Source organism: Eutrigla gurnardus, assembly GCF_963514095.1.
Source record: "Eutrigla gurnardus genome assembly, chromosome: 18".
Taxonomy (NCBI): domain Eukaryota; kingdom Metazoa; phylum Chordata; class Actinopteri; order Perciformes; family Triglidae; genus Eutrigla; species Eutrigla gurnardus.
The window spans coordinates 4,860,821-4,887,864 of NC_139929.1; the positions used below are offsets into that span (position 1 = coordinate 4,860,821).

A 27,044-nucleotide genomic window follows, 5' to 3' on the forward strand; every position below is an offset into this window, starting at 1 on the left:
ATTCAGCAGTCAACACATCCTCTAAAACATTTTTTAATATCTACTAACATAGGAACCTTTGAGGTGTACGTACGTGTTTTCTACACGGTGATATTTGCGGGAGCACACATTCTGACAGCTGATTCGAGTTGTGAAGACGTGTACTTTTCCTCACCGAATTATCCGTCTAGACGGCTCGTTTTCTCGTCGTTATTATTTCTAAATATCGCCTCCGTTTCGTTCACTTTGTCCGGCGATATTTGTTTTTCAACAATGGCGACGGTCGAGGAACTGAAGCTGCGCGTGCGAGAGCTGGAGAACGAATTGATAAAGTGTAAGCAGAAGCAGTGCGCCGCGGAGGATGCTGCTCACTGCCAGGGACAACACAGACCGAAGATCGACAAAATGAGCGCCGAAGTGGTGGATTCCAATCCTTACAGGTGACTTTTTATTTGATAATTGTGTATTTTTTTACAGAATCTATTAGGACTGTGTATAGCGACGAGAGGCTACGCCTTATGACTCACTCATCCCATATGGTGGTACTTCATAGACCACAAGCTAATCCCACTTGTGTTGTTTATTTTTATTGCAGTCGTCTAATGGCTTTAAAGAGAATGGGCATCGTGGATGATTATGAGGTATGATATGTTATTTTTGCGCTAGTTTGTTTTTGCTGCTCTCATCAAATCTGGCTCTCTGCATCACAGAAATAATCAATACACCATTCCCATATATCTACCTATACCAATTCCTAATATTTTCCCACCTAATAGTAATTTCAATAAAAACAAAGATGCCTTTTGTGCTATTAATTTCAAAATATGAACTGCCCTTATTATTTAATTACTTAATTCCACAGATGGCAAAATGTCAGCACTGAAACATAGATTTTTCACCAATGTTAATGATTTTTATATCTGATATAAGAGGATTATCAGTGCTCCGCTAATGAAAGGATGATTCTAGTTTTGAGAAGGACAAGTGATTACCTTGAAATATGTTGACAGAAAATCCGGACCTTCACAGTCGCCGTGGTCGGTGTCGGGGGAGTCGGCAGTGTGACTGCTGAAATGCTCACTAGATGTGGCATTGGTAAGGTAATACAAACATCTTTCTTTTTTCTCCTACGTTGCCTTATAGCTGTTCCTTATTTTGTAGATAAACTGCCCACTTAACCCTAGTCTTGTCTATTCTCACGGCATCACAGTTGCTCCTCTTCGACTACGATAAAGTGGAGCTGGCCAATATGAACAGACTGTTCTTCCAGCCACACCAGGCAGGCCTCAGTAAAGTGGAAGCTGCACAACACACACTCAGGTATCCTATTGTTCCAAATAATCCCCCCTAAAAAATAGAGACATCCGGTTTCTTTTTGCTTACATGTTACTCGATTTACCCAACAGGAACATCAACCCAGACGTGTCATTCGAGACCCACAACTACAACATCACCACAATGGACAATTTCACACATTTTATGGAGCGCATCAGGTAAACATTCTTCTTTCTAGCTTTGTATTCTCACTCCTCAGCGCTGCAAGCCTTCACAACAAATTATTCCGTCTCCTCAGTTACGGAGGGCTGGAAGAAGGGAAGCCAGTGGATTTGATCCTGAGCTGTGTGGACAACTTTGAAGCCAGAATGGCCATCAATACAGTACGTTCAGCACTGTCACACACACACAAAAAAAACCCAGAGCTGCAAGTACTCTTTATTATATTCATGTTGTCATGTTTGTCCTAGGCCTGTAATGAACTAGGTCAGACCTGGATGGAGTCTGGAGTCAGTGAGAACGCCGTATCAGGACACATCCAGCTCATCATTCCCGGGGAGACGGCGTGCTTCGCTGTATGTCCACACATAAACACACACATTCCTGCCATGCTTGAGCAACAATGGCCTGTGAAGAAGACGTAGTTACATTGTAATACAGTCTCATATGCTTTGTTAGTGTGCTCCTCCTCTTGTGGTGGCCGCTAACATCGATGAGAAGACCCTCAAAAGGGAGGGTGTGTGTGCCGCCAGTTTACCAACAACGATGGGTGTGGTGGCCGGTCTCCTGGTGCAAAATGTCCTCAAGTAAGATATCATTATTCACGGTCAGTGGGGAATCTAAAAAAAGGTGTACCGTCTTAAGTGAAATATGATTGTCTTTCAGGTATCTGTTGAAGTTTGGCACCGTCAGTTATTATCTAGGCTACAACGCCATGCAGGACTTCTTCCCCACCATGGCCATGAAAGCCAACCCCCAGTGTAACGACCGCTACTGCAGGAGACAACAGGAAGAATACAAGGTGTGTGTGCTTTCTGTTTGTTTACGAGTATTACGACAAAACAAAAAGCCCTGTTCCTTGCAATACAAACTAACGGAGCCTATCTTTGTGGACATTTCTCTGCAGAAAAAAGAAGCAGAGCGGCCAAAGGTTGAAGTTGTAGAAGAAGAGGAGGAGGCGGTCGTACATGAGGACAACGACTGGGGTGAGCGTGCAACAAGCAGCTATTACAGCGATTTGTTTTTGTGCAACGCAGTGTATTAACACACACACTTGTGCTGTGCAGGTATTGAACTAGTATCGGAGGTAACTGATGCAGAGTTACAGGCCGCATCGGGCACCGTGCCTGACCTCCCAGAAGGAATTACTGTGGCTTACACCATTCCAGTTGAGGTTAGTATTCTGTAACACAACTTGAGCTCATTAGCTTATAATACGCAAGCTGACTTTTTTTTCTGAATTCTTGATTTTGACAATATTGTTTTCTCTTGTTAGAACCGGGAGAGTGGAGAGACAGTGGGGGAGACCGAGCAGAGCCTCGAAGACTTGATGGCTCAGATGAGAAAGTTGTAGGCAACAATCTGAAGATGCCATTCAGATACGACATAGCTTTTCTCATGTGTCTATTCCATTGCTTTCTTTGATAACAAGCATCCTCATGAAACAGCTTATTAATAAACAAATTACAGAATTAATTCTTCTAACGACAAAGAACAAATGCATGACATTCTGATGACATTTCACTCAACACGGAAAGAAATGCAAAAGCAGTTAAATGTGTAATTTGCTGACGTGAGGAAGAGAAGGTGAAATGTCTGTAAACCTAAGATAATATCACTGTTAGTGCATTAACATGTATCACAATGAGTATTTTCTACGGTTTTGATGAGTGAATGAATGTCCCTGCCTTTTTAATGTATGTGTCATTCACTCCGCTTTAAAGAAAACACCCGGTGCAACATTTGAACATTTCAGTTGTCTCAATAAAGTATTTATTAGATGGGATACAGTTTTCTGAATATATTGGATGTGATTTTCTTTTTTTTTTGTACAAATTACATTAATTACATTAACACAAAAATATATAAAAACACTTAAGATGCACTCTATTTACTACATTAAGACATTGACAATAGGTTTTGGTACCGTCCCGTTTTTGGATGCATTTGTATGAAGTGCATTCATACAACAAATCCTTACATTATTGTACGTTAACCTGGACCCTTGTGTGGCACGATCATGGTTTTGGTCAAATCCCTTAAAATGCTTTTTGTTAATGAATAAATACAGATATTTAATTTTGCACAAACAGCATGAAATCAGTACCAAAGGGTGACGTTTTCTCAGATATGGTCGAGGCCTGTTTGTACCTTTATCTTTGGTTCTACATTTTCTCCTTTTCCATTACATACTTAATACTAGTAGGTAAACATTACGTAATGTAAACATAAATGGTACTTAAGGCATGTGAATATACCATTCATTTTTTTAGAGACAGCTCTCTAAAATCCTTCAGTCAAAACATCAACCTGTCAGCAAAACAGTCTGCTGGTACTTTGCTGAAATACACTGTGAGGCATTTGAATAGGAACAAAGTGTCTGAATTCACCATTAATGTAAACCTGAGTTCCATAAAAAGGACTGATTTAACACATGATTATGTTAGAAATATTAATAAATACTTGCGGTAAATACACAGGTTTCACAGATTAATACGTCAGGCTTCATAATCATACCAGCAGGTACACTCTATTTAACTAAACCCTAAAACCTCCATCTAGACAGCAATCGCAGTGTGATGACCAAAATGGTAACAATAAAACCACGGGGTCTGATGTTTTTGATATTCTATGGTAGTTCGAAACTGTCAACAGCCTGTATTGCATGAGTGAGTGGCTGAACAGAGTCACCTCGGGGCATGTGGGAGGGGAGCAGGTCCTCTCAGACTGTACGTGTCGCCGCTGGAGGAGTGACGGGACGGAGCGTTCCCACACACCAACGATGGCTCCGCCTCCTTTATCTCCATTGCACGTTTATAAAGCTCTGCTGCCTTCTCGAAGTCACCCTCTTCGTAGCTATTTACAAAAAGATATAAAAAAAATGAGAAAGAAAAACAATTAAGTATAATACAACGTTACACTTCTGCTGTTTAGACGAATGTTGAACGCATTTTTTACCTCAGCACGGCCAAGTTTTTTAGGGTCTCTCCAACCCGTGGGTGTGAGCGCCCCAAACTATCCTCATACACTTTCAGGGCTCGTTCATAAAGAGGCAAGGCATCACTGTGTTTCTTCTGCCAAAGACAAAGAAATCTACAGTCTATACAACTTAAAAGGAAGCTACATATTTATATGAATTATAAACACAACAGTCATTGAAACAAAAATATGTGCAAATAGTGCTTAAGATATGCAGGTCGGGAATGTGGTGCAGACTGAATAAAGTACGATGTCTCACCAGTTGGCAGTAGATCACAGCCAGGTTGACCAGTGCCGTTGCCACACTCGGGTGTTTGGGCCCAAAGCTTTTCTCCCTGATTTCCAGAGACAGCTCATACAGCGGCACAGCCTTCTCCAGCTTCCCCTGCTCAACACATACGCTCAGATCCGGTACTCGCACACAAACACAGAGCTGTTCAACAGACAAACTAGATGAAAGATGCTGTGTCTCACCCTGCGTTTATAGAGCATGGCCAGGTGTTTGAGGGTGTATGCCAGCGAGGGGTGGTCCGGGGACAAGGCCCTTTTGCGGATGTCCAGCGCCCTCTCATACATGTCCTCGGCCGTTTCATACTCCCTCCTCTCTGTGTGCAGTGCAGCCAGGTTGTTGAGAGACTGAGCACAGTCCGGGTGATCTGCACCGAGGACACGCTGACGCATCTCCAGAGAGCGGGACAGGAATATCTTGGCTGCACTGGTGGGGGTGGGGGCAAAGGAGGCGATATTAGACATGTTAGTGGACCCAAATTAAGACTTACATACTGAATACTTACTCCAGGTTGTTTTGGAGGTAGTACAGGACGCCCAGTTCATTAAGGGTCTTAGCAGAGTCTGCAGACTCTTTTCCCAGGGTCAGCTCTTCCAGCTGTAGAGCTCTACGCCTCAACAAAGTGAAGCCGTACTGGAAGGAGGAGTCGATAAAAGGCATGACCATCATGACTGATTGAGTGCGTATGGCTAAGCATGTGGGTATCTGTGAAACATGCTTACCATATGACCTTTCTGGCGAGCGGTTTTCTGACGGATCTTCACTGACCTCTTCCTGAGTTTCTCTGCTTGTTCATACCTGATTGTAAAAAATGCAATTAAATGAGAGAGTAATATAAAGATCATCAACACAGAAGGGATGCCTCTTTGTCAACACATTGCCTGCCAGGAGCAACCACTTAAACTATACTACACAAACAACAATTATAAAAAAAAAACATCATGCGTGTCAACACCAGAGGGAGGAAGACTGACTTGTTTTGTTTCTGATAGAGCATGGCGAGCGACTCCAGCTCGCGTGCTACGCTGGCATGCTCCGCTCCGTAGGCGTTCTCACTTATCTCCAGGGCCTGCTTGTACAGCTGCTCAGCGTTGCCATACTTCTTCCACTGAACATAAACCCCGGCCAGCTGGTGCAGGGAGCGAGCTACGCTGGGATGGTCCGGGTCCAAGGCTGTCTCTCGAATTTCAAGGGACCTTTGTAATGGTGCTACAGCCTAGGAAAACAAAGAATCAATATGTGCACTTTCCTAATATGTGTTGAAGAATACATACATTTAAAAGCTAACGCTTATTGCAATCTTGAATGCTACCTGACTAGGGAGGCCCAGGTCTTTGAGGAAACGTCCCAAGGTCTCATACAGGTTTGCCAGCTTGATCATGCCGTCTTCGTTCTCACAGCTCTTCTCATAGTGTTTCAGGGAGTCAAAATACTCCGTGGCCATGGAGCTTTTGTCTTTACCCACATATTGCCAATAGGCTAGCAGCTCAGAGAAATGACCCCTAAAAAAAAAAGAAACGTACACCTGTAAGACTATACCGAGATTTTGCTATATCAGCTTGATTGTATGCATGCCTTGTACCTCTTGTAGAGGTTTTGAGACACAAACAGGTTCAGGAGGCTGAGCTGTAGTTTAGTCCTGTCATCCTGCTGTTGGAGCAGCCAGGGCAGCTCGTCTGCAACACGCCACGTCACACGGTCCTGGCTACACACACACACAGTGACATGAGATGACCTGACAAAAGAATGTGTGTTGTGAGTTGAGGAGAAGATGACTACTCCACCTGAGTTGCTGACTGAAGTACTGTATGAGTTTCTCTCTGTAAGCAGCCGAGCTACTTCCTCCACCCAGGAACTCAAACCGCACCGCTTCCCAAGCCTGAAAGACAAACGCATTTACAGACAAAAACTTCAAATTTAATATCAGAATATTGGAAGTTTTAATTACTTTACTGCCCAGAGCGTGGTTACCTGCAGGTGTTGAAACCTGATGAGCCCACAACGGAGGGTTACAATGCAGAGTCTGTTCAGACGGTAAAGCAGAGAGGAAAGGACAGGCAGTTCCATTTCTGGGAAAAGGTCTAGCACCTCTGATTCACTCACTCCATTATGGCTGGCACATATAAGGCACAGTATCTACGGAGAGACGAGGATGAAAGCACACACCTGCCATTAAAACCAATAACGCCGACAGAACTCTGGGTTTAAGTGAAGAGAAGTTATCGTTTTTTTTGTCCGGACATAAGATCACCTCTCTCATAATGTGTCGCTCTCTGTCTGTGTGGAGGGAGTGCAGCGTCATCTTGAGTGCTAGGCGGTAGAGCGACATGGTGTCCTGACACTGGAGACACTGCTCCAGGCTCTTCTCCAGTGACCAACCTAATATACTGCTGGGCAGAAACAAAAACATGGCATATAAGCAAATGTACTCAATTTAAAACATACGTAGCCACACAAACATCAATGTCAGACTATTATTAACCAGATAATTCATGTTGAAGGCCCATTATGGAATCAATTTACTCTACCAAGGTTCTCTGAAGCATGTCACAGAAAACTCTTCCATTATAAAAAAAAAGGTTAATTGCAATGAAAAGAGTGTGTTCTGGATCTTTTCTTTTTAAAAGTGATGAAAATACACAAAACCACAAAGTCGTGTTAGAACTGCTGTTGTTTCACATTTTTCTTTGAAAAGCAAAACCAGAAGTGACTAACCTGATCATCATTCTTGCCAGTAGTGTGACATACAGTGCGTTGCAGGTCGATGCAGAGCGACAGTGCCTTTCCAGCTTCTTCTCCTAGAACAAAGAATAAAAACGTTGTGGCATTCTCCTGCTAACAATTCCAAATGTCTTTCCACACTTTCAAATCTTTTCAGTTTTTAAAAAGGTGGATGGTGGAAAGTAACTGACCTGGTCCTTGGTCAGTTTGAGATCCATGCTCTGGCACTCTGCATTAACAACGCTCCTGACCTCTCTGGGACTAAGTGGGTCTAAATGGAGCGTGGGCCACAACCTAAACAGGCATGGTCACTGAATTATATATGGCAATACTACATGAGCACATTAAGACATTTATACCACTGCATTGGAAATCAATACATAACAACAGAACACAAACAGTGAATTGAACTGGAAACATTTGGAATGTGTGTCTCACCTCCAAGCTTGAGGACACGTCTCTACATTGACAGACACCACCACTCTGACATTCACAGGGAGAGGGTCAATAAGCCACTTCATGTGTCGTTCTGCCTGCTGAAAAAGGGAGAAACTTGTAGTTTTAGAGGAGCTTTCTGGAACAAATTATATTTTTAAGGCGACTGAGACAAAACATACGTCTAATTTTACCTGTATTTGGTCAATGGAGTCGATGATGATGATGATGTTTCCTTGATGGCGTGCTGACAGTCTTTCAAGCCAGCGGGGAAACTCCTCTAAGATCTTACTGGGCTCCATGGACAAGCCAGAAATGGACCAGAAGTGCTGCAGCAGCTACGTGACCACAGACAGAAAAACACGTTCCCTGTTATTCAGTAAGACTCTTCATAGGAAGTGAGCTTTTAACAGAACCACTGAGAGAGAGACCCTTACTTTGACTGTGAGGCGTTTGATAATGAGAACCGGCTCCGAGCTTGTGGAAAGTGGGCGGCCAACAAAATGATAAAGGAACAAGGTGTTGGGGGACTGCTTCTGCTGCTGCTCGATCCTGGAGAGGATTAAATAATGTACACAATGTCTTGTATGCATGATGACACACAAAATCACAGGAACCGAAACCTCCACTAAGAGTAAGACTGGCAGCATAATTTAAAAACAAGATTTTTTTCTTATGAAGTTGTTAAGGAGATACTGAAAGATAAACATGATGTTAGAATAGTTTTGTCCTCTCTGTCCTTTATTAAATTGCAATGGTCACCTACTAGTTTGAGTGAAGAAGAGTCTAGAAGTAAGGGGACATACAGACTTAACTGAATGACTACATTCTCACCATTTGGAGAGCAGGAGAGACTTTCCTGAGCCTGGACCACCAGACACCAACAGAGGAGGGGTGGGAGGAGGGGCAGCTATCATATCATTCAAACGATCTATATACTGGAGGGGGACATCGACAACAGAGACTTACAATACAGACCTAGAGAGATAAGTAAGTATTAAAAGTATCAGCCTGGAAGACAACATTAAGAAAGCTAAAAAAAAAAGAGGGTAACATATGCCTTACTTTCTGGAAGCCTAACTGGGAGGTGGTGCTGCTACAGGCCTGATGGTAGGACTCAATCTGTTCCTGCTCGTCATGCAGGTCCCACAGCACGTCTCCTGAGTCTTCCTCGCGTCCCTCCTCTATCCCAGAGTCCTTAGAGTCGACATCTGCTGCTTCAAGACCCAGCAACTCCTGCATGGTGGGGGTAGATGTGGAAGTTAAAAAGCTGTTACCGACAGGAGGTGTGGACATAAATCACTATACACACACGACACTTTTCACAATTCAAGCGATAAAAAAGACAGATGTTGCCGACAGACTTTACCTGTTTGATGACTTTCTCTAGTTGAGAATAAATAAGTTTAGCCCCCTCCTCTGCAGAACCACCGTGATCCACGACCTGGGTTAAAGTTCACAACATGTAAGCACAAGCATCTAGCAACCAGGAAAATACAGAACATCAACAAGGCAATAAACACACAACTTCTGCTTTTCCCTCACAGTTTATAGTGCAGTCATACAAAATGAAACAACATATAACTATATATATCACAAGGCACATGACTATTCTTGTAGCTATAAATGTCATACCCATTTATAGAATGTGCTTTATAGAACAAATTCATCTAACCTTGGATACTTAGTACCTAATACCTGCATCCTGTTTCTTTATAGTTCATTTAATACATGGCACACACAAACCTTGACTTTAGCTGCCTTGTCTGCAGCATTGACACTTTCTAGCAGTTGCCTGGTGGGTCCAGTCAAATTGCGGTCTTCTTCAGTCTTGAGGTAGAGCACCAGCGGGTGGCCGTCTGGATTCTTCACAAAAGCCTCCTCGCAATCCTCCATCACAGAGCTGCACACATGAGAATTTACTTATAGATACATCATAAAACAAGTACAATCTTAACAACGTGGGGATAATCTAGTGATGTTAGGTACCTAGGTACAACAGATTTGACAAGAAGCACACACACGGAGCTCCTTTCAATCTCCTGTTTGCGCTCCACAGCGTACGAGGCAGCGTTCTCCTCTGGGAAACAGACATTCAGGTAGAAATGGCCTAGACCCTCGCACAGTCTCCGTAATGCAGGGGAGTGTTTCTGTAATGAAAACATGAAGCAAAGATTAACCAGGCGATGACTAATGTCAGTTATCTACCAGGTAAACTCACAATTGATTCCTAAGAGCCTGACACTAGGCTTGAATTGACCAAAGCCTGTTACTGAAAAGCAATGTCCAAGAAACGGTCCCATTAATGAAAAACACAACAGTGCCATTGCGTCCCATGTAAACAGAATGTTTGTCCACAGAGCCCATTTAACCAACCTTGATAAAGACATCAAGCTCAGCTTTGGTCTCCTGGGTAAAGATAAGGTAGCAGCGCACTGTATTACTCCACAAGGCCTGGGGCACATGAGGGGAAACCTGAAGCAGACTGGCCACTGCAGCATCCCAGTCATCTGAAACAAACACACACGTGTGAAAGGTAGAATTATAATATCATATCATATGATGCATATCGTCTTTCTACAGACAGACTGAGGTTTACTTACCTCTGCTCACATTTGCAAAGGGTCCCTCTACATCAATCAGACTGTGGGCAAATTCTGGTCCTCGGAAGGTCTGTTGCAACTGCATCATGCTACCCATAGAGGGCTCACTTCCCAGCACACCGCCAGACCAGTAATCACACTGTGTCCCTGCAGCTGAATACATACAGTAAAAAAAGGCATTTGAAGATTTTTTTTAATAAAAAAACAAAACTTAAAATGTTGTATTCCAATAGAAATGTGACACTGGAATGATAAACGGATAAAACAAAGAAAATACACTGTCCCAACATTGTGGGTTTCTAGTTCTTACCAGTAACCGTGGTTTGGTTGTCATCCGAGTCAGAATCATTCAGGTCATAGACCTGGATGCCCTGAGCCTGCAGCTGTTGCAGTTTGGCCTCCAAGTCCCTCTTAGCCCGCAGGAGATCTTGAATCTCTTTTTCTTTCGTCTCTCGGAAAATCTGGCGGTGATTCAAGCCAGTTGGTTAGCGTTTGCAATAACGACTGCTGGAAAGAATGCTCCACAGTAACGTTTGGTTTGGTTTACCTTGAACTGTCGTTTTACTTTGTCCCTGTCATGTTCGAAGGTGGCGGCCCTCTCCATGGCTTGGTACTTTGCCTCAAGAGCACTCTCTTTTTCTCTGAGGATCTTCTGGTAGGTCTTCTGCAGAGCCTGTTGGCACATTGACAATGCATATCATCATGTCATCAACTGGTAAGGATGTTACATGCTGTAATCTCGGAATCTTTGATTTTATTTTTAGTTTCCTTGAAGACAAAGTACAATATTTACATGACATGAAATACGTCAAAAAAAAAAAAGTATTCAAGTTTGAGGAGGGACAGGAGGAAACTAAGCTGCCCCGTCTTTACATTATCACTTTTAATATACCTTTAGCTCATATATCTGTGTGAAATGGTCATTATCCAAATCTGAATATGAGATATATATCCAAAACAAAATGAAAACAAAACATAATACCTCTAGATTAATCTCCATTCTTAACAGTCTTCTGGTAATTTATTTTTTTACCTGAAGCTCAGCTCTCAGCCTCTTGTTCTCCTCGTCCAGCTTGGCCTCCTTCTTTTGCATGGAGGAGATCTCGTTGTTCTTGCTGACGCGGAAGATTTCATACTCCTTGCGGAGCCTCTCATACTCGGCGGCATACTCCAGATCCACGGAGCCCGTGGATTTGAAACTGGCCCCGATCACCCGAGGTCCCCTCCGAAAGGAACTGCGCAGGAGTCGGGCTTTGGGCTTCACCTCCACGGGGATCTCACAAGCTTCGCCTCCTTCACCCCCATATCCATCCTCGATCACCTCTCCGGGGTTGACCAACGAGGATGCCGTGCCCATGGTGGCAACTTGTTAAACAAATAAGTTACTCAGCCTTTTCCGATGTCCATAGTTGCTCCTGTGCGATGACAGACAGCTAAATCAGTGTTACGCTAAAAAAAAAAAGCTTACTTTCTACGAAAAACAACAACTCACATACGACCGTCATTTTAAGAGGAGCCCCACCCGAAGCTAAAAAAAATAGTTCCTTAACGTTGAGGTGTTTTAACTTCACGTCACTGCTTTAGCTAGTTAGCTAACGTTATTCCTATCTGGACACACAAAAAAACAGTTGCGCTTAATTAAGCTAGCTAACGAAACAGCTGTCCGACACGCTAGTAGTCGCGACATTTCTTGGCGTAAAGAGAAAAAGGGGAATAACACAATCTGTATAATATTTAGCTTCGACAGAATATCGACTAACAGGTCAAGTCTCGGTGCAAACATGTGAAGCTACGTTAAACAAACAAGAATACACTCACGGTCCGCTCCCTTTACAGCTTCTTCCTGGCTGCCTTGGTAACAAGTCGTACTACGGGTGCTCGCGCGAGTCAAACTTCACTTTTCTAGAAAGTGCTGTTTCTGTACAGAGCTGGGATACAGAGCCAACCTGGCAGGTATTAAGACGATGATTACCGGTATATATATATATATATATATATATATATATATATATATAATAGATACAATATCATATTATAGTATTCATTAATTTAAATATATTTATTGAAGCCAATTGTGTAATTGGCTATGAATTCCTACAGAACTGTGTTAAATTGCATTAGGTCTTGCTCTTTTTTAAGTGTGCCAGCCTTGATAAAAACATTTAAAAACATACTGGACTTTAACTTGTGCCACCATTATGTCTTATATGACATCCTGCCAAGATGACGTGGTGATCAACTTATTTATAAGTTTCTCAAGAAGTTTAACGATCTAAAAGTAGAAAGAAACACGTCTTTCATGTATCTGAACTATTGTTCCTTAATGTTTCAGTTACCAAGTAATCAAGGTAAATCCTTAATGCATTATACATTTTTTCTTTCTTGTAAATGATCATGTGTCCCACAGCCCAACCACAGGAGTATATTTGACCTTTATTTATTATTTTTTTCATTTGAGTAGTGCAACCCTACATTTTAGAAGTCAATGAATATGTTAACCCGAGGTTGAATGCATTTATGTTCTCTAGAAATTACAGGGCAATTTGTTCAAAACGATTTATTGTCTACAATAATAAAAGTTTATAGATTATCAGCATCTTTTACAGAACAGCTGAAGCAACGTGTCCCTGTATGCACGATTGAGGAAGAAATACATCACAGGATCCAGCACCGCACTAACACAAGTCAGTGCAGACGTGATGCGATTGGCTCTTCCCAGTGACTGGTGGACCGCTGCAGTCACGGGGCCGTGGCTGTGGCTTTCGATGTAGATGACCCGGTTCACATGGTAGGGCACGAATGCAAACAGGAAGTTCATCACAATGACGATGATCATTTTCATAGCTTTATCCTTCACTGGCCGTTCTTTCTGTTGCCTCATTGTCTTCAGCTTCAGCAGAATCAGTATGTAGCAAACCACTATGGTTATAAGGGGAATGACAAATGCCACAACAGTGGAAACCAACGCCGTGGGAGATGTATTCTCTAAGTACAGCTTGGTGCAGATGCCGGTTGAGTTGGTCACATTCTTTTTAGAGAAAAGTGTAGGACTCATAGACACAATGACTGTCACCCAAAGTATGGCAACCACTATCTTTGCATATGTAGCCTTCCTTACTGACTGTGATTTTAAAGGTCGAACCACAGCCAGGAACCTGTCCAGGCTGATGAAACTCATTAAGTATAGGCTGCAGTACATGTTTAGGTAAAAGAGGAAGCCTGCTAGTTGACAGAAGACGCGTCCGAAAGGCCAGCGGCTGTCAGAGAGGTGATACACTATACGCATGGGTAAAATGAGGATGTAAGAGATGTCTGCTATAGATAGGTGCCTCAGGAAGACCTTAGATGGAGACGTGCTGTCCTGGCGAAAAAACGCCCACAGTGCCAAGGCATTCCCGGGCACCGCGATGATAAAAACCAGGATGTAAAATGTAGAAAATAAAATGTTCTCTCGGTGGGAGTCGCTGCCATAGAAGCTCTGCGTCTCCTCCCCAGAGGCGTTGATCGCTGTTGCAGAGAGGTTCATCCTGTTGCAGGGTAGACACAAATACCCTGTTATGATGATGATCTAGTCAAGTGATTCACCAAGTAATATGTTGTGATATCATAAGAAAACCGAAATAAGAAAAGTGTGTGTGATAAAAATATGACTGGCATGATGTGAGAAAATATCACATGCAACATCATAGATGAGCTTATTAGAAAAAGGAAGTGCCCGGCAAGGCTTCTGTGGAAGCAGTTTTGCAGAAGACACTCAATATTTTTATTGGCTAACATCAAACACAAACGGACACATTTAAATAGATTAGAAAAAATGGTTATATCCATTTTTTTTTTGAGAAGTAAAACTTTTTTCAGTCAAATAACGCAAATCATATGATTGCAATAACATTCAGGATGTAAAGTCTGACGCATTTTATTAAAAACTTTTTTTTGGTAATTGTTGTGATGAACTGCAATCCCCAATGAAAATGTTACCATTGACACACTTCATCCAAAAACCCAGTTAATTGCTTTACATTTTGATTTAAAACAAGGCAAAACTTCCAAACTTCCAAAATAAAGGTTCAGCTCCTTTAAATGCTAAAAGCATGATCTGTAGTTAAAGCACCACCTCAGTTCATAAATATATAAACATACTAGCATAATAGCTCCGTGTCAGTAATAATTTATATTATTTATATTCAGTATTCATATTCTTACCTTTCAATCGTAGAGATACAGAATGCAGAATTCTTCTATTTATTGGCTACAGGTAGAAAACGCAGGTGCAGGCATGGAAGTGGAAATAAGAGAACTGCTCTGTTATGTGTGTCTACTTTCATATTTATACACACAAAAGATCACATGCACGCATACGTAACCACACACACACACACACACACACACACACACACACACACACACACACACACAGATAGATTAGATCACACCAGGTTTGAACAGGAAGCCAGAAAAAGACATGAATAAAAACACTGAAGCTCAATGCATTACAAGCATGCACGTCTTTATTTTTGCTACTCGAACACAGTTTTTGTCTTGACCACGTTGCTCCTTTATAGTATGATTTAAAGCTTTACAAAAATGAGAGAGAAAAAAAACAGATATTTACAAAAATCTATCTGTGCAAACATAATTCTTCTTTTACACCACTCTCCTAAAGTATTTGAAAGGCATGCATACAAATAAACTTTGGTATGTTAACAAAACTACCTATTTTCTTAGTTTGAACCATCTATGTACATGTAGTCGAACTGATTCACTTTGTGTTTTTTTTTTAGTACAGTTTACATTTAGACAACAATTACATGTTAACTTAACAAACCGAGACCAGCAGTGCAGTAACACTAAGGTCAACACTTCAGCCATCACATCAAGAGAGTGCATGTAAATTCCCCTAAATCTTGTGACTGGTTAGGCCTGAAGTGAGTCATTGTACAACAACTTTGGCAAATAGGCACACTAAAATGAAAACTTGTATTACTCGTGATACCAGTTTTACAGATCAGTAAAAAGAAATTGGCAGTTCATATGGGTGAAAAATGAGAAAAATACTCTTAGAAAACAGAAAAAATGATAATGAGTTGAAAACACGTCTGTATATTTTATGTATACGCTCATCAAAGGCATTTACAAGGGCTGCGTTGAATGTCTGGCAACATAAGAAATATAGAAGATTAAATATACTATGGTAATTCAATCTCTGGTTTGAAAAATAAAACAACATTTTTACATTGTGATTGTACGTCAACTCTATAGTTCCCTATCCGAAGCTACAGCAAGAAAAATAGATTTTTTTCAACACCACGAGAGCCTTCCACTTCAACTACAATGTGGTAAAAGTAAAATATTGTTTTAGTTCCATTATAAAATATTTTTTTTTATCAGAACATCTGGTACACCTCCAAGAAAACCCTTTTTTTTCACAACAGGAAACAGCAACTTGAGTTAGAAGCATTGGTGTGAATGTCAGTGTCAAATAAAAACATGAATTGGGGGTGGGGGGGTGGGGGGGAGTGCATCACTTAATACTTCTACAGAAACACCAAACCAAAAAAAACGATATAAAATGAAAACATGAGCGGCTCTACCTGCTGTGCGGTAAAGTCAGAGGGGCCGTAACGGGGCTAGGAAGTGTCCTTAGCTGCTGTTGCTGTTGGGATGCAGGATTTGCCGCTGCTGCTGCCGTTGTGGGACCTGTAGCTGGTGAAGCTGGGGGTGTGTATGGTGCGGATGCTCTTTCCGCCCGGGCCCAAAGGTGTGGGCGACAGAGGGGAGGGGGAGGAGGAGGAGGATGAGGAGGAGGAGGAGGAGGAGAATGAAGAGGAGGAGGAGGCGTGCACTCGACCATTCTGAGTCTGCGAGGAGAACGAGAGAGATTTACCTGTGTGCTGTGAGGCTGTGGGGAGTTTGAGGGATCCGTTAGACAGGGAGGGGATGTGGGAGGAGGGCTGGGGACCGGAACGGGGAGCGTGAGAGGACAGGATGGAGGGTTTTGTCATAGAGGAGGAGGAGGAGGGGGAGGAGGAAGAGGAGGAAGGGTTAATGGGATTAGTAGCATCTGAGTTTGGTGCAGACTGGGAGCTGCCTTTAGTAGCGCTAGGATAAAAAGCAGGGATTTTAGAGGTGGGTATAGTAGGGGGAGTAGTTTTATGATCCCCTCCCACTCTTTTAGCACTTCCGTTAGCCTGCAAACAGAGATGCCAAAACAGATACTGGTTGTCAAAAAAGAAATCTGGTCAAATAATACATTTAAAAAGGCAAGACGATGTTAAAAAAAACCCAACTACTACGTTATACACATAGAAACACACTAAAACTACACAAACATCATTGTTACTGAGACACAACTAAAACATTTACAGCTCTGTTGTTGTTTTGTTACTATGGTTATATGAAGAGTGAGACATTGAAGACGTGAGAGACAAGAAACACTGCGAATGTTAGACCGTGCGATGGCGGGACAGGAGGAGCGCCTCCTGACTACAGGTGTTAGAGTTAGGTCTCGTTAAAGGGGGCTGTGTGGGGGGATTCACAAGGCAAAAGGTGCATAGGAAGGCTGGAGAGAATTAGATAAAAGTTGTGTTTTTTGAAAGAGTGGGAGCAGACAGGGGGGGAGGGGGGGTGCGGGCTGGTATTCCACTGAAACCGATGGTGCAAGATAGTGAGTCGTGGGTCTCGAGGGTAAGGAAATATCACCCGTGAGGTTAGGAAGCGGTGCAGTGACGTCGCGGGTGTTTGAAGAGGAGGGGAGAAAGGGGAGGAGCATAGCTGAAAAGTCAGTTAGGTTTGTAGTTTTTGTGTGTTTTTTTAAAACATAGCCATAAGCATCCTGGGATTTGGCAACACTGTTTAGGAACTCAGCTGTGATGGGAAGTGGAGATGTGAGGACAACTCAGATGATGACACTGGGATAGCGTTCCACTTTTCGTTGCCATTTTTCTTTTTTTTTTTCTTTTTGTTTAGTCAACCAACACAGTGAAAACCATGAGCAGTGTGGACATGCAAAAGCATACAGTACAGTGATGTTATGGGGGGGGTAACAGTCAAAAGTCAAACATGCCTTCTTGTCAGAGCAGACTCAATAGAAACATTAACAGAACCACAGTTGTCACCACGGTGACTAATTTTTTTCTTTAAAACACTTGAAATCTCACAGCTTTGGTTGTCTTTTTTTCCCTCCCTCTAACAATACATGCCTCGTGTTTTTGATCCCTATACGTTTGATTCCTCTAGTCTCTGGTAAGGCCCTACAGTAAAACTACCTGTCGAAACTGCCTCTGAGCGTCCTGTAGTTTTTGCGGTTTTCCTGCTTTGTCAGTAGTACCCGGCGTCTGCCTGGACTTCGCAGACAAAGGGACGGGCATCCGACTAGAAGGGGACGCGACACTGGTGTTCTGCAAGGGGATCCAAACGAAAAAACAAAAAATAAAAACAAAAGAAAGAAAAAAAAAAACACACACACCATATAGGAAGAATGAAAAATCAGATAACACCTCAACGATCAACACCAGTGATAGATCATGCACCCAATGGGACCATAGGCCTTTTTTTAAAAATCAACACACAGTAGTACATGCGGTCAAGAAGGTATCAAGAGCTTCATCATCACAAGAGAGCTTTTGGTGATGAGCAATTTGTTGGAAACCCTCAGAGGTTTAGCAGTGAACTGAAGGAGAAACATGGTAGTCAGGAACCCCAACAGAATGCCACCCTTAATCATGTCGCCATGATTTCACAGAGGGAGAAAAGCCACGGGGGGACATTTCCAACATTTCCAAGCACCTGTGGAGTTAATGATTTTTTTTCTGTAATTTCGGAGGGAGGGTTAGGGTTGGAGTGAAGGTAGGGAGTGAGCTGAAAAAAGAAGGACCCAAAGCCTCCGGAGCAAGAGCTAGAGAGAGACCTGTTGTACGGTGCTGGGGGCACTGGGGGCGGTAGTGGTGGTGGTAGTAGGGATGACTACAGGGCGAGGAAGGAGCTGAGGTTTAATCTTCATCTGCAGTGGAGTTTTGCCGAGTACCTTAGGGCCCGTCCCTCTGGAGGTCGGGAGAGAGGAAGACCTCTTCAGCCCCGCTTTAGCCTCCTCCGTGGAGACCGGCTCACTGGGGGAGCACGGCCCCATCTCGCTGATGGTGGTCTCCAGCTGCTTGATGGTCTGCTCCAGGCTGTCCAGCGTCTTGTAAGTGCTCTTCCGGATCTCGTCCGTCCTGTAGAGGGAGTCGGAGTTCTGCCTCTTCAGCGAGGCCGGGGCCGTGGTAGGGGTCGGGGTCGGACCCTTGGTGGCGTCCGCTAGGGATTTTGAGCGCGTGATCTCAAATCTCTTGGCTTCTTTGTGTTGCCTGACGGTGCCGTCGGACTCCTCCTCGTCTTCGTATACGACTACTTGCAAAGTCTTCTTCCCCGTCTTGGTGCCCGTGCGGATCGCCTGGGTCAGCGCCGCCAGCTGCTTCTTAGGGAACTTGAACTTGAACTTCTTCTTACCGTCCGGCTTCCCGTCGCCGTTCGACTCCGTCTTCAACCCGTTGTCGGTCAGCTCGGAGATCGAGGACGAGGACGAAGACGATAAGCTGGTGCGATCCGAGGTGGCCTTTGAGGCGGTTGCGTTCCTGCTATCCACCTCCTCGGTCCCTCCCGCATTAACCCTCAGCCCACCGCTCCTCTCCGTGTCCGACTCCTCGCTCTCCTCCTCGATGCACTCCGCCGCGAGCATCATGTCCAGCTCCTCCTCGCATTCGAAGACGGTGGACAGGCGCTTGTACGCCGAGCGGATGTCCATGGGCTCGTCGAAGATGATGATGACAGGCTTCTTGTCGAAGACATGGTCTTGTGGTTCCCCTGTGTCGTTCCCTTGGTTGCCGGCGTTACCTACAGACACAGTCTGGAAGTTTCCTTTCTTGGCGTTGACCAGGTCCTGGTACTCGCCACAGGAGAGGGCCTGAACTTTGGTGTTTGTGATCATGAAGGCTATGTTGTCCGGGGGCGGAGGCGCCTCTTCTCCGGGTAAGTCAGGACTAAGACTTGCCTCCTCATCATCCTCCTCAAAGGTAGCTTTAGGTGGATCCCTGTCCTCACTCGGAACCTTTTTTGACGCCTCTCTTGCGGTACTGGTTGCCGTGGTTACTACAGGCTCCGATATTATATTCTTACTAGAAGAAACCTGTTGCTGGATGACTTTACTCTTCTTTTCCGTGTTGAGTTTGTTGAGGATCTTTCCCTTCTGGATCTCCGCATTCGTCTTCAAGGATTCAGAGCGTTTGACTTGGGCCTTTGGGAGTTTGAATGCGTTCAGTCCCACGGGTTTAGGCGATATGGGTGGAGGTGTTACAGGCGATTTGGGTGGAGGTGTTACAGGCGATTTGGGTGGTGGAGACGGTGGCGGCTGCTGCTGCTGCTGCTGCTGGCTTGGAGAATTGTCGTTAACATTGACATTTGACACCTGTGATGGAGGCTGCGTGGGTTCCCGGTGTTCAGGGGTTTCCTCCGTTCCCGACGGGGTCGGATGCTCTTTGGGAATCTGGCCAGTCACATAGTATATGACCTGAGAAACGAAGAAGTGGCTGTTTTTAATCTCTCCAATCCTAGGACACACATTAAGGATACATCGCTTGATATTAGAAAGGCGTTCATACCCCTTGGCTCTGTCGGACAGTAGTGTTCCCATTTTCATCTGTGTCGGGATCTTTATCCTCTCGAGTGGGCTCTGAGCTCTGCTAGGACAGTGTGCGAGGGAATAATATTACTGTGCAACTGGTGTGCCAGGTTGCTATGGGTTACGTGTGTCTACAAGGCAACAGCAAAAACATATGGAGTATGGAGACTGATATTAAATGCTCCATATGTATCAAATACACGAAGGGAGCATTAATACATATAACTGTTTAAAAGCTTAGAATGCAAGCCACTATATTTTCTAACAGCCATTTTCTAAAGCTACTTTTTGATGGTGTAACCCCTGTTTTTTTACACTTCTATTGATTTTTTTTTCCAGTTTTCATACATTATACACTATGCAAAGCGCCTTTCACACACAATTTGTGCAATAAGCTCTGCATCAAATCTAAAACATTAATGCTTTATTATTGACAGTAACGAGTAGCTTACCTACATATCTACTCACATGCTTCTGATACCTACATTTCAATCACTGTTCAATCAATCAATGTTTTAACATGAACATATCCGTCCTTGTGAAAACATCTCATTAAATGTGCATATTAAGATAAATGTGGAAAATGATAGGATTGTGCTGGTTATATTGGTGTGAAGCCGGAAAAAGCAAATTGAAGTCAAGTTGTGCAAAGACAAGGGAGAAACAGAAAAAGTAATCCCTCAGAGAAGTACAAGTGGGGGGGGAGAGTAGCATGCATAGTGGCCGGACTGACCTCAGGTGAACCAAGTCTGCAAAAACAGTCTAAGCTACGCTGTTTCTCTCAATTTGTCAGTCATTTTAGAAATATTTGCCCTTGTCGATTTCTGTATGAAGACGTGTAATCAAAGAAAGACACAAGACGATGTAATTGCCTGTAGGATACAGTGCCGAGGTCTTTATTGACAAGCGTTAATTAAATCAGCTGCAAAACACATCATTGTTCGGGGTCCGTGCGCACCAAAAAGACACAGCGTCTTTTTTTTTCAGAGGCTTCATTTTATGCAGACTTAATCCTGAAATATATTCGAGCGGAGATATCCGGCAGAATCAAGAGAGGGGAGGAAACAGAGGCAGCGAGGAAAGGAGTGTTTTTGGTGTTTGTTTTCGGAGGCAGTTGTTACAGGTTTCTCTTGAGCCAAAGCAAAGGGGGTGCAGAAGTTGTAGAAGGGTTAAGACACAGCCATCGATTGTATCAGACAGCGGGCAGAGGCAGGCGGTTAGCTGGGTGGCGGCGTGGCGACGTATATTTTACCTTTTTCTCTTTGAGGGGCAATAAGGGCCCTGGTCTTAGCTCTCTGATTTGCGGTTCAATTCGAGGGGCGGGCTCTACCACATTTTTCACCCCTACATCCTTAACCGTGCACTTCTGGAAAACCTGAAGAGTGAAGAAAAGTGAAGGGGAAATTTTTTTTTTTAGGAGGTTTGAGTAGCTTCACCCTCGCCACAGCTGAAGAACCCAAAATGTGACGGTTAGATTCAAGATCGAGGAGTCGAGAGCTCATCCTTTGCCGCTTCAGGGAAAAAGACAAACCACCAGGGGAAGGAAATGACAGACCCACATCCCGCAACGCAGAAATCAGATGTTACACCTGTTGTGTTGTTCACATGTTGGAGGGATTGTGTGTGTGAGTGCTTGAGTGTGCATCTAACCTGGAGCTCTGCCATGATTTTGTCCCCTTCATCCTCCTCCTCCTCCTCCTCCTCTTCTCTGCTATCAGAGGCGGCGACGGGGGGAGGCGTGGCTGGCTTCGGCTTCGTCTCTGGTGGGACCTTGTTGGGCTTCGGTTGGGGACTGGGAAGTGGACTTTCATCTTCACCCTCCTGTTTGAATTTAGGAGAGGGGAATTATAACCACATGTCCAATATTTTAGAGTTCAAACACAAAAAAAATCCCCACACGTAAGAGAAAAAACAGAAAAATATCAGAAAATGACCCTCTATCAGACCGACCTGAGCCGAGACGGACTCTTTCCTGCTGGTGTAGACCACTTCGCCGGAGCGCGTGGTGGTCATGCCTGAGCTGGAGCTGGAGAAGGTCTTCCTCGGAGGGGGTGGCGGCGGGGACTTGCTGGATTTTTCAGACCCCTGCTTGGTAAAGCTGTCAGTGGGGCCCGGCTTGGTGGCAGTCTTGGAGGGTCTCTCCAGCACAGGTTTGGCCGGTCTCTCCATCACAGGTTTTGGGAGTTTCTCGGGCCCCTTCTTGCCTGGCTTGTCAGACTGAAGCTCAGACTGAGGCTCTTCAGTCGTACAAATAACAAGAGGTTAAATTATAGATACCTTAAAATGCATTTGTGTGTTGGGGTTACATTTGTGATTTGGTTTGTACCTGTCGGTGACTCCGCCGTGTCGTGGAGGTCTGCTGGTTCTACCGTGGCAGCAGGGGGCAGCGCTGAGTCCTCCTCCACCTCCAGACTGGGAATGCCCTTCATCATGTTGGCCTGGGCCTCCTGGAGGATCTTCTCAAACTCTTTCCCGTCATAGTGACCCATGTTCTGCCTCTTCTCTTGCCACTCCTTCTCTGCTGCCTACGGGGGGAAAAGAAGAAAAGAAAGAATATATATATAAAAAACATCATAAAGAAAAATCACCCACTTTACAATGTTTTTAATGAGCATTATAAGGGGACTGAATGTACCTCTATTGACATGGCTCTGTTTTTGCCCTTGTCCTGGCTGCTCTGGCTGCTCTGGAGCTCCTCTATGACGAGACCCTTTGTGGCAGTGCCGTTGCCATTATTCACCGGGTTCCCTTGTGGCTTCTTATGGCGGGCGGGACTCGGCGGATCTGAGGCCGCCCCCTTGGGAGATTCCCGGCCTTGACTCTTGCCCGGGTTGGGGCTGGGGCTGTGAGAGGGGTTGGGGGTGAGCGGTGGACTGGGCTGAGCCGTCAGGGCTGCGGACTGCTGGGAATGCTGGATGAGGACCGGCGAACTCTGGACATGATGGATGACCACCGGAGAGGAAGGCATCACCTCCGATTTGATGGTGGAGCTCTGGGGCTCCGGCGGCGCTGATGTGGATCCGGGCTGGACCGCTGCCACGGGAGCCTCAGCTGCTGCTGCTGCTGGAGGGCCGTTGTCCACTGGGACATTAGCAGGGGGGTCAGCTCCCTTCTGAGGGCCCTCAGTCGCACATCTGCAAAGAGATACAAAAAAACACTGATCTTCCACTTATAAATCACATTAATTAATTTAATTTGGGGGTAAAAACACCAACAACAGCTGTGATGCAATGTCTTCTGGTTTGGCTCCAGTTTGGGGTAAAAGACAAGAGAGAGAAGTCGAGCCTGAACTCGATATCTGTGACATTAAAATGGAAATGAGGCTCTGCAGCGTCCACCAGATGAATTCACTTATCGCTTCAGTGGAGGCGATGGAAGTATATCAAGCTGGACCGTCCACACAGAATGACCTCTTTGATGGGACGAAGGCAGGTTTGTCAGCATAATAAATAGCACAATCTCGAGGAGCTCCACAGAGTGCTTTTTTTGTTTTCATCTCCCTTTCTCTCGCTCTCAGACCCTCATATTTTCATACTCCAGCACCTTTTCTCCTCCTCCTCCATCTCTTCCTTCATCTACCTTCTCAGACTGCTGAGTGTGTCCGTCAGGCTCTTGACCCTTTTCAGCATGCTGTCCAGTTTATGAGGCTCCTCCTTCAAAAACTTGACGGCTTCCACTTCCACCCGGAGCACGGAGCGCATTCTGGTCTGCAGGGCTGGGAACTCGCCTGAGGAAACACAAGAAACGTTGCCTATCTTGTTATTTATTTTTACTAACACTAGATTGGAAATTCCTTTATTAAACAATTAAATAATTGCATAGCCTCTGAGAAGTTAATTCTCTTTTTGTGACGTGTTGATACGGCTGGGTTTCATGTTGACCTGTGATATTGTTCTCCAAATGTATTCAAATTAAATTCCTTGCTTTAGAATTAAATGTCGTGTAATCCATAATAGTGGATTGGAAAATAACCCCAAAACATATCCTTATATCCTATATTTAATACGAGGCCAGATTGGTATAGTGAGAATATTATTTGTTCTCTTACCTTTGAGCCCTGCCAGAGACTCTCCCACCTTCCTCAGTGTCACCGCTCCCTCCTCCACGTCCTTCAGGGTCACCACTCTGTGTGACGCGGTCGAGTCTTTCTGCAGAGAGCCCACATACTGCTCCAAATCGCTGCAGAACCAAAACAACATGCACACAGGGAAGAAAAGAAACATAGCGTTGAGAGAGATGATCCAGTTTTCCTACAATAACTGGTATGTCTGGAATGAAAAATGAATGGAAACTCATGATTTTAATACATATATATTATTCCACTTCAGGGACTATTTTTCTGTGATACTGATATGATATCTATTTGGGCAACAATTTGATTTCCAGTAATATTAACATGGTGTTTACTCTTTGCAAACACCAGGGGGCAGCACACAATCATGTATCTCAAACATCACACAGATACTGATTGGACAAAGTTGAGAGGAAGAAATTAAATCACATGCAAAAAAACCTGGGAGAAGGATTAACACTGACAATAAACACTTCCCCCGTCCACATCATGATTGCTTGGATTGGCCGCCGTCCCACCAAATGTTTTCACTGAGCGAGGGCTTTATTTGTACCAGAGCACTTCCTCGCATTGAAAGCAGAGCATCGCGGCCCGTCCCAGTGCGCTCGGGGGGTGAAGGGAAAAATAAAAATAAAAAATTGGCTACTCCTCGGGGGAAATGTGCAGAGAGATAACATTGTGTGCAGTGTTGGATTGCATGAGAGAGACTAAAATGGTGTTTCATTGTGGCCAAGCACCCTTGAGAAACACTCTTTAATAGAAGTCCCCTGAAGGGAGTGGGGAGAGGTAATAAGGAGGCAGTGTCTTAAATGACCTGCTATGCTATGACCTGTTAGTAAGAGGGATGATGATGGGAAATACCAACTGAGGACAAAATTATTTGACTTTTTTTTGAGAATCCCACAGACAAAAACAGATATTACAGTAAATTATCTGTTTTTTTGCCCTGTTGAAGCGCTAACCCCGTCCTTAATCATTAGTACCAGTTTCATTGTTTATAGAACTGAGGGGTTTTTTTGTTTTTATTTCCACAGAGCTATTAAATGTTACAAAATGTGCCCTCATCGGTCACGATGGATTTAGTTCTCCTCTTGAGAAGTCAGTGGTTTTCACACCACACTCTCCCACCGGCCTTAAAAGCCAAGCAACCCACCGAATTACCCAGTCTTATTTCAAGTTGCCAGCAGCCATGTTTTGCTGACTCACAACTGGCTGAACACCAACGGCAACAAGAGAGCTTAATCCACCGACTTCCTGCCTGTTCATTTCTCAGCCTCCATTGTGTTTACGGGAGAACGCGCTTCGCCGCCGTCGAGCACGACAACACTGTTACGACCTCGCCTGTAAACATCCAAATCAAAAAGATTCAATTACTTGCTCCCTGTTGGCAAGAAGTGATAATAAATAAAGTTGGGTCCATTGTTCCAGGCTGCTGTCTCTGAGAGCCAGGCACCGCTTTGCCTGTATAAACCTGCGAGCTGTAATTTGGAGGGCGTTGGCTTGTCAGAGGGAGTTTAGGAGTGAATAGCGCAGGTAAGCTGATAAAAAAAAAAAAAAAAAAAATGAAGCCTCCTGGGGACGTCCTATAAATGGAAACACCTTGACTGGGAGCTGCGTGGGCGTGTCCTCAATCAGACTCACAATAAACAGTAATGAATGCAAACGAGCGTGTCTGCCATGGAAGTGAATCCTGAGCCGCCTTACCCGAGTTGTGTGAGGACGCGCTCCTCCAGACCCATGTACTTGTGCCTGTCCTCCTCCACCAGAGCTCTCTGCCTCTGCACGGGGTCCTCCAGGCCACGCATGGCCTCTGCCAGTTTAACACTGATTTCCTGCTCCGCGCGCTTCAGCTGGACTCGTAATGCCTCCTGGTTCTGGATCTGAGGGGGGGGAAAGGAATGAGATATTAAGAGGACCTGACCGAGCAGACCAACATGACCGCTGAAAATGAATTAAAAAAAAAAAAGGGGGAGAAAAAAGTCTCGCCTGTTGCTGTCTCATCTGGTGGAGTTGCATCCGGAGGTCAGAAACATTCTTCCTGAACTGCAGGAGGTTGACTTTGAGAGGAACCGAGCCCTTGTCTGACGGAGCTGGGCTGCTCTTGGGAGGCAAAACTGGGGAACCACCTGTATTGGTTTGGAGGGAAAGTTATAATAATTATAAATTATAAAATAATACAGAGGAAATGACAAGTAAAACTATTGAACTGGTACATGAAAGTATAGATGTAGACAGTTGTTATTATTCTCTGTCAGACAAATTATTGGTTAGATTGTACAAACACATTTTATCTGGCAACACGCTGGCTTGATTGTTCGTAATATTAAGTAATTATTATTATAGTATTTTCCACTGCACAACATATACTCATATTGACTGATTTCATCATTTCTATCACCAAACAAAGGAGGTCATATTTGGGTTGGGTGAGCGTCCCTAAATGCCCCGAAAACAATAATAACTGAATGTATTCCTTTAAAAGAAGAAGAAAAAAACAGCAAATTTAATAACAAAGGATGGTCATCTAAAGGAGAACTGAGTCCTTTTAATATCAGTTAATAAACGGACCCATCTATGTTTCCTTGGAGTTCACATTACAGCCTTCATCATTAAAGATTAAATTGAATTTCAATGCTGTGAGCACCACACATTAAATTTTATTCGCCTCCATTGTATTAGCTTTGAGGCAGAAACCCCAACGCGTCATTGTAAAGACTACGTGCTTGTTATCTGAGAGAGAAACCAATCCATTCACCTCAGAAACATGAGCTCCGTTAAATAAAGTAGAGAGTCACACAATAGGTCAGGGAATGTTCAGCC

At 44.1% G+C, this 27,044-nt stretch overlaps 4 protein-coding genes across 17 annotated transcripts in view; 1 reads left to right on the forward strand and 3 right to left on the reverse strand.

The window, feature by feature from the left end:
* Nucleotides 1–99: 99 nt before the first annotated feature.
* Nucleotides 100–3,259, forward strand: uba5 (ubiquitin-like modifier activating enzyme 5). The gene is made up of 12 exons (XM_084033355.1): nucleotides 100–419; nucleotides 575–620; nucleotides 990–1,079; nucleotides 1,190–1,299; nucleotides 1,386–1,472; nucleotides 1,553–1,637; nucleotides 1,725–1,829; nucleotides 1,933–2,060; nucleotides 2,140–2,275; nucleotides 2,381–2,459; nucleotides 2,541–2,647; nucleotides 2,750–3,259. Exons 1-12 carry the CDS (start codon nucleotides 253–255, stop codon nucleotides 2,825–2,827), a joined length of 1,218 nt encoding a protein of 405 aa, XP_083889481.1. The 5' UTR covers nucleotides 100–252; the 3' UTR covers nucleotides 2,828–3,259.
* nphp3 (nephronophthisis 3) lies at nucleotides 3,224–12,378 on the reverse strand. 2 transcript variants are annotated; one of them, XM_084033350.1, is made up of 28 exons: nucleotides 12,319–12,378; nucleotides 11,534–11,915; nucleotides 11,048–11,173; nucleotides 10,811–10,961; nucleotides 10,501–10,653; nucleotides 10,274–10,407; nucleotides 9,887–10,047; nucleotides 9,644–9,800; nucleotides 9,267–9,341; nucleotides 8,963–9,133; nucleotides 8,732–8,835; nucleotides 8,335–8,449; nucleotides 8,092–8,235; nucleotides 7,901–7,998; nucleotides 7,654–7,756; nucleotides 7,457–7,539; nucleotides 6,993–7,128; nucleotides 6,713–6,877; nucleotides 6,526–6,620; nucleotides 6,324–6,446; nucleotides 6,054–6,243; nucleotides 5,716–5,957; nucleotides 5,464–5,539; nucleotides 5,247–5,374; nucleotides 4,927–5,167; nucleotides 4,712–4,837; nucleotides 4,432–4,547; nucleotides 3,224–4,329 (listed from the first exon to the last, which is right to left on the reverse strand). In XM_084033350.1, exons 2-28 carry the CDS (start codon nucleotides 11,855–11,857, stop codon nucleotides 4,161–4,163), a joined length of 3,906 nt encoding a protein of 1,301 aa, XP_083889476.1. In that variant the 5' UTR covers nucleotides 11,858–11,915; nucleotides 12,319–12,378; the 3' UTR covers nucleotides 3,224–4,160. The 2 variants fall into 2 exon arrangements, with proteins under 2 accessions (XP_083889476.1, XP_083889475.1); XM_084033349.1 differs by having other exon boundaries at nucleotides 6,993–7,131.
* A 289-nt stretch (nucleotides 12,379–12,667) lies between these two features.
* On the reverse strand, nucleotides 12,668–14,795 carry LOC311029098 (uracil nucleotide/cysteinyl leukotriene receptor). Its single transcript, XM_084034033.1, has 2 exons — nucleotides 14,704–14,795; nucleotides 12,668–14,027 (listed from the first exon to the last, which is right to left on the reverse strand). Exon 2 carries the CDS (start codon nucleotides 14,024–14,026, stop codon nucleotides 13,091–13,093), a length of 936 nt encoding a protein of 311 aa, XP_083890159.1. The 5' UTR covers nucleotide 14,027; nucleotides 14,704–14,795; the 3' UTR covers nucleotides 12,668–13,090.
* Nucleotides 14,796–14,986: 191 nt separating this feature from the next.
* kiaa1217 (KIAA1217 ortholog) overlaps nucleotides 14,987–27,044 on the reverse strand; it is a 91,521-nt gene continuing 79,463 nt past the window's right edge. For 6 of the 13 annotated variants that reach the window (XM_084033447.1, XM_084033443.1, XM_084033437.1 and 3 more), the window contains 13 exons: nucleotides 26,211–26,350; nucleotides 25,929–26,104; nucleotides 24,201–24,331; nucleotides 23,732–23,879; nucleotides 22,788–23,286; nucleotides 22,479–22,677; nucleotides 22,103–22,389; nucleotides 21,803–21,973; nucleotides 21,405–21,527; nucleotides 20,133–20,213; nucleotides 18,407–20,041; nucleotides 17,766–17,897; nucleotides 14,987–16,688 (listed from right to left, as the gene is read on the reverse strand). In XM_084033447.1, coding sequence (XP_083889573.1) covers nucleotides 16,128–16,688; nucleotides 17,766–17,897; nucleotides 18,407–20,041; nucleotides 20,133–20,213; nucleotides 21,405–21,527; nucleotides 21,803–21,973; nucleotides 22,103–22,389; nucleotides 22,479–22,677; nucleotides 22,788–23,286; nucleotides 23,732–23,879; nucleotides 24,201–24,331; nucleotides 25,929–26,104; nucleotides 26,211–26,350 — 4,283 coding nt within the window. In that variant the 3' untranslated portion in view covers nucleotides 14,987–16,127. The remainder of the gene's footprint in view (nucleotides 16,689–17,765; nucleotides 17,898–18,406; nucleotides 20,042–20,132; nucleotides 20,214–21,404; nucleotides 21,528–21,802; nucleotides 21,974–22,102; nucleotides 22,390–22,478; nucleotides 22,678–22,787; nucleotides 23,287–23,731; nucleotides 23,880–24,200; nucleotides 24,332–25,928; nucleotides 26,105–26,210; nucleotides 26,351–27,044) is intronic. The other 7 variants (XM_084033449.1, XM_084033444.1, XM_084033442.1 and 4 more) reach the window with 7 other exon arrangements.